At 33.5% G+C, this 6,861-nt stretch overlaps 1 protein-coding gene across 1 annotated transcript; it reads right to left on the bottom strand.

Annotated features, from left to right (window-relative positions):
• Positions 1–4,453: 4,453 nt before the first annotated feature.
• Positions 4,454–5,021, bottom strand: LOC150075980 (adenosine 5'-monophosphoramidase HINT1-like). The gene is made up of 2 exons (XM_090388152.1): positions 4,548–5,021; positions 4,454–4,479 (listed from the first exon to the last, which is right to left on the bottom strand). The coding sequence occupies exon 1, from the start codon at positions 4,984–4,986 to the stop codon at positions 4,597–4,599; it is 390 nt and encodes a 129-aa protein (XP_090244278.1). The 5' UTR covers positions 4,987–5,021; the 3' UTR covers positions 4,454–4,479; positions 4,548–4,596.
• Between the last annotated feature and the right edge of the window lie 1,840 nt (positions 5,022–6,861).

Raw genomic sequence — 6,861 nt, forward strand, 5'->3', positions numbered from 1 at the left:
AATAGATTTAAAGAACCTTTTGTCTCATCACTATTTAAAAATTTTGGTGATACAAAAATTGTATGTTCTTAATAGTGGTGCTCAAGTTCAAAAAAATAAACTCTGGTCTTCACAATATTGTTTGGAGAGAGGAGGCTCTATGTCTTGGCCATGAAAATACTTCTGTGATACCCTTTATTCAGTTATTTTATCTGTTTCACCTAAATAAGCAATTTTGTTTACCCTACTATCAGATATGCAAAACTTCATACACAGATGGGAATCATTTCAAGTCTCTCAAGAGATTTCTTGAATTTTTAATAAAATGAGGGAAAAACTTATCTAGAAAGTAGGGGAAATCTGTTCATATAGATGCCCTTGGTAGTTCTTAGGGCACCAAATTCAAGGAAACAATTTCAACTAAAATTAAAAGAATAAAAAAAAAAAGTACAAATAAAATAATAAAGATATTGTTTCAATTCCCGTGTGTGTATGGGGGGAATACAAATTAATTTCTCTAGATTTCTGAGAATTGATTACTGCAAAAATAGCATCTGAGAAAAATTATTTTTTAATTTACAATACTCAACAAAATGTTTCTGTTTACAATGTTTCCTTCATACTAACTCTATATCTGCTAGTCTTTCTACTGCACTCGAAAAGTATTGAGTTACTGTTAGGTAAACAGTAGTTGATGATGAAGAGCCAAGAAGCGGGGGGGGGGGGGATTACTTCCCATTTTATGAAAAATGGCTTATGTAAATTTAAACAGTGGGCTAAATTTACATAAGGTGGGAAATATACCAGTATGGCAAGAAAACAAGTTTATACAGCATCAGCCAAAAAAAAAAAGCCATTTCCCATATCACTTATCCAACTATGCACTCCCATAACACAAGCTGAATGTTTGTTCCAATAATCAACTACCTGCTGGCTGAAGACTTTTTTTTTCCACACATCTATCCAGCAGTTATCTTGACTCACTTTGAATTTATGCCTTCTCATATATGTAGTCTATTAAACTACATCCATCAGTAGTGGGTTTATGCATTATGTTCTATTAATAATTTCCAAATGCCACTTTCTCTTTAACATAATTTCTAGACTGTATGTCACTGTTTCTATGCATTTAAAATTATTTGTTTTGCAAGACATTCAATACTTGTTCACAATATAGTACATGCATTAAAAACTAAATATATACAGTAGTATATTTAATTTTTAATATTTAATATTTAATTTTTAATGCAATTCAATTTCTGAAATCATATTGCACTATTCATACCTAATATTAAAAAACACCAGACACCTTTACCAAAGGGGATTCAAACCAGCAACTCTTAGGCAAGTATGTTACCCACTACACCAATTACCAGAATGAATTAACATTTTGGCTTAATTCTGATGACTAATTGTTCTATGAAGGTTACAGAGATGACAGTTACTATATTATCTAATAAAATAATGAACTGCCCCTGAATACTTAGGCTACATGCATATTCTTTCAGTGGCATGGTGCACATGTATATCAAGAAGTGGAAACGGGAGAAATAATGAGCACTTAAACCTTTGTAAAATGTAATCTGCAAAATAAGAATAATCTGTACTTCTTTAAGAAATTAAAGGCAGATTATATTCCATGCAGGTTTAAGTGCTCATTATTTCACCAGTTTCCAGTGTGTGTATTACCTCCAAAAAACCAGAATATTTTGGTTTTCTGGTGAATATTCTGGTTTTTTGGAGGTAATGCACAAAAATTCAGCATGTGTTGGATTTTTGAATGATGATGGATTTATAGGGTTTTACTGTAATACTTTTATTAGAAGTTGTCTGTGGGTATTTTTATTTGTGCTCACGTTTCTAGTTCCTTTTACACAGCTTTGGGTACTTCACTGGCCAGAAATGTGTTTGCTTGATGGCTTTCATAATGTAGAGACTACAACTACTCACTCAATCTCTTGCTGTGTTGAGTGGCTATTAAAACACAGTTGTAGTTGTCTCCTAAAGAGAAGGCTCAGTCATTTCTTTCTCCTTCTTACCAGGTTATGTCCATTTCTTTTTTTATATATGCTGTACAACTTCCATCAGTACTGCAGTAGGCAGACTTCATTTTATTCTTTTTCTAAATTCATTTCATTTTGAGAAAAATTTTAAGCTGGCAAAAGGAGGTATGTTAAAAATTATCAGAAAAGAAATTAAAAATATATCAGACAGGAGTTAGTAAAGGAAAATTGACTACACAATGCTCCATCTCATCTGTGCAAAGATATTTAAAATGAGGTAGGTGAAAATTTTTGTGTCAAATTCTTTTATCTCCTAATGTTAATTCTGTCTCTTAACCAATGAATCAAGAAGTAACTGAGAAATTCAAACGGCTACACAGGGAGGAGCATTTACATTTACTTCTCACTGAGGGAGAAAAAGAGGGCATCATTTCCTTCTATACATATTTAAATTTGCTGGAGCATTCCTACAAGTGCAGATGTGTGGTCGGCTGTTGCAAGTGTTATATTTAGCCAAGTCTAGTGAAAAATGTGACAGTGAGTTACAACAAAAAATTTATACAGATCCACATCAAATTCTAAAAATTCTTGAAATGATTATTGGATGTGAAGATTGTGATATGGACAATGTGAACAACTAGCATTCTTCTAATGTCCAAGATCAAGATTATCAAGTGCTAAAAGAAGATGAAATTTTACTGCGCATTCTCAAGAGAAACATGAAGATGAGAGACCAGATGACGAAAAAACTAGTCCACTGCACACACATACACACACAGTGAAATATTTTCAGCTTTTGAAGCAAAACTGAAATGGTGGGAAATGAAAGAAGAATGTGGCTTGATCAGTTACGTTAAGAAGCCTTCAGGAGCTAGCCACAAAAACAAACTGTTAGGTGGCTTCAAGCAAAGAAAAAGTGATGAATATTTTATCTAACAGAAATTATATACTGCTATTAAATATGTTTCCTCATAAACAAATGCTGTATGTGCCCATAAAATAATGGACTTACCAGTAGGTAACCACAACAAATGTCAACAAATGTGTAATGTATATAGTATATCTCTCAATAAATATGTTGTGTAACTGAATTTTAAATGTAAATTATTATATGTATTATTTGCACACATATCCTGTAAATATGCACATTGATATAAATACACCTATTTAAAAAAAGCATATTTTGACCAAATAAAAAACCTAAATTTAAAACTGTAGTACAATAAATATGCACTTTAAAAAAAAAATAGAAATACTATTTTCATTATTTGACTAATTCGAAAACCTTTTTTATTTTCTTTTTTTATCTGTAAAGGACATGACATTTATTATTCCAGATAATCGATGCCCTACTATATTCCCTTCCAAATTAGTTTTAAGATTAATCAACTTAGATTATAATGGCTTTCATCTGATTTAGTAATAAATACAATGTACATATATGTGGCAATTGGGTACATGCCTAGTATTTTAAACTGGGGGAGGGCGGAAAAGAAGGAGATTAGGATCTGATTCTGCTTTAAACTATAGGAAGTTCACTCATTCTCCACACATTCTGATCAAGTCTCTTTGGAGGAGGGGGTGCACCCCACCCATTAATCCAATATGTCTATTATCACCACTATCAAGTTAAAACACTGCCCTATAAAGAGCTCTAAACCAGGGTTTCTCTTGTTATAAACAGAAAAAAAAAAAAAAAAAAAAAATATATATATATATATATATATATATATATATATATATATATATATATATATTCAAAATGTTTTAAAATATCTCTAATATATATTTTAATAATTAAAACATACATATAAAAATACTTTTAACTAGTCTGAAGTTTAGATGGATAGCATTATTAAAAATGTTAAGAAATTCTGTCCAATCAATTCAACTTTAGTTGAATTGATTGGACAGAAACCTTTTTTCATATCTTCATATTGTTCCATTCTAAGTTTTATCTGCAAATATTCATATTTTAATATTATATGTTGCATGATAACTACAATCACACGTTCTATGTATATCAAAAGGGAGGGGGGGGGGGATTTGACCTGAGAAATAAATGTCTTTAACTGAGCCAAATCAATCAAAAACACTATGCACCAAAAATTGTGCTATTATAAATAAGCATGAACATGATTACTAACATTTTTTAAAAATAATTCTAAGTCAAGCTAAATATACTATATTTTTTGAAATATGGACAATTTTCATAATGACTAAAGTAGCCAGTTCTATCTGTAGTTGTAATTATACTGAGGTCTGGGCATGCCACACCAGAAGACATTATTTATCACACGATACAAGTAGAAATGCTTTGAAATGTACTTATTGAATAAAAATATGCAAATCTAAAGTTATAATAATGCAAGTATAAATCGCTGAAAATAACAAATTTATTCATTCATGGGAAAAAAAAAACAGATTATTGCAACAGCAAAAAAATATCATAGTATAACCATTAATACATTGGAGTTGGAAACATATGGAAAAATGAATACAAATATACATGCATCAGAGTAAAACAATCTGCGTAAAACAATAATGAGTGTATATTTGCATAACATACAAATTCAAGTGTTTCATAGTAGGCAAGAAATAAAGTTCATTGCAGTTAACCTGGAGGCCAACCCATCTGCCTACCACCCACTACGTGCACATGGAGATGATAAACCGACTGGCATCCCTGAGGCCCATCATTTATAACTATACGAAATCCTTTCATCAAGCCTCGTTCTTTTGCAACTTTACCAGCTACCAACATCAGATGCCCAAGTAAGGCTTCATCACCATCTTCTGCTTTTGAAAGTTGTGGAATAGGCTTACGAGGTATCACCATGAAATGCACTGGTGCTTGAGGATTAATATCATTGATGGCTACACACTTATCATCTTCGTAAATAAATTTAGTGGGAATTTCTCCCCTCAAAATTTTTCCAAATATGGTATCTTCACCACTGCTAACCGGTTTAGCTTGCTGAGATTTAATTACCTCATCGGCCATCTTGAAGGAAAAACCGCGTTTCACCTAAACCGTTACGAATACATAACATTTAACCGCAACGAGCGCTAATGTCAAGGAAGAGAGGGGGAGGTAAAAAATATTTTTTAAATATTTATACTCAATTTATTTAATTTATATTAGGAAATATACAAACGCAAAAGTTAACAATGAGTCGTGCCTCTTTTTTTTTCAGTATCGCTCGATATTACAAGTCCATATTCACATCCATGTAAGTTAGCAACCCTCGTAACGCAGTTGGTATAATCACACACCCGGTGGAAAAAACTTGAGTTTGAATCCCGTCAATGATGCCAGGAATTTTTATAAACCTTTTTCACAACGTTCAGTTATTTTGTCTCTGGCCACAGATTAGTTAATCTACCCTCTCCTGAGACCAGACCAGACCAGGTCTGGTCTCAGGAGAGGGTAGATTAGTTAATCTACCCTCTCCTGAGACCAGACCAGACCAGGTCTGGTCTCAGGAGAGGGTAGCATAGTTTTTTTCTCCCAGAAACTAGTGGTTTTCGTTCAGCAAATCGACCACAAAACACACGCAATTCACAGAGACATATTACATACCACGCGATATGGCCTAAGAAAAATGTACTTTGCTTTCGCTGGGACTGCGATATCCAAGAGACTGTGACAGATTAGTTTTGCTGTTTAATTAAGAAAATTCTATAGAGCTAGCATAGTTTCATCTCTCTCGGAAAGAAGCTGAACTTTTATGCCCAGAAAACAAGCAGGCCAACCAAGTAATTTACTGACTTCTTATGGCGTTAGCTGCTTTAGCATTCTTGACTTGGGGCATTATAGCTATAGATGCTTATGCGCCATACAACTTTTAAACAAACAAACAAAAGCTTTAACATTTAACACATCCCCACTGCATCCCCTGTGATATACAGATTTAAAGAAAATCACTTGCATTGTTCAGTCAGCTGTTCCATAATGTAACTAGGTTGCCTAGCAGGTGGGTATAATCACTATTCTCCTACACCCGGTGGAAAATGGTTGAGTTCCAACCCAGCCAATGATGTGGGGAATTTTTATTGCCTTTTTTCAAAAGTAGTTGAGTTAGTTGATCTTAGGCAAGGATTACGTGATTTTTTTCTCCTGGAAACCCAGATCTTTCGTCCAGCAAACCAACGGATTGCTCTTTACTGGACGAAACGGAATGCACTCAATTACTGACATCTCATAACTTTTGGCGCTTAATGCATACCAAATTGCACCTAATTATGTAAAAAGATAGAATATTGTTTGTTGTTGTAGGGTTAGGCGCAACAGCGATTTAGGCCATATTGAGCGGTATTTATTAAGTCTGCAAATTGTGTGTACGGGAGAAAAACATGCTACCTCGCCTTAGCCCAACTAACTCAGCCACGTTTTAAAAATGGGCCCATAAAAAGTTATTTGAATAATCGACCAGATTCGAACTCAGGTCTTTTCTAAGCACTGTATGAAGATGGCGATTCTACCAACTTCTTTACCTGCGAGAACCACAATAAGATATAACCTTGGCATATAACTTTACTGGTTGTTGGCAAAACTAATTTTCCACAGTCTCTTGGAGGTCGAGAATATGCTTGTGCTGTATTTGTTCCCGCTCGCGAATTTTGAATTCTACAGTGGCAATTTGAACTTAGACATTGTGCGTAGTGTGTTGGAATTTGCGATAGTTCTAGTTTTATAGTTTAGCACAGTTTTGGTGTTTATTATGGTTATTTTTGAGTGTTGTTTTAAAAAAATTGATAGTTGGTGCTGTAATGGAGCCGGTAAAATGGCGGTCATTGCAATAATGGCGGTGATCATATCGGTAATCGTTGTTGCTGTTGATAGCGTGTATTTCATAGTAGTGGTTGATTATATATT

The sequence above is a fragment of the Mastigoproctus giganteus genome, chromosome 13 (genome assembly GCF_048544385.1).
Source record: "Mastigoproctus giganteus isolate SK-2022 chromosome 13, ASM4854438v1, whole genome shotgun sequence".
In the NCBI taxonomy this organism is placed as follows: Eukaryota; Metazoa; Arthropoda; class Arachnida; order Uropygi; family Thelyphonidae; genus Mastigoproctus; species Mastigoproctus giganteus.

What these genes read in the sequence shown, in the direction of transcription:
- LOC150075980 (XM_090388152.1), bottom strand. Translation starts at nt 4,986, where the DNA reads ATGGCCGATGAGGTAATTAAATCTCAGCAAGCTAAACCGGTTAGCAGT.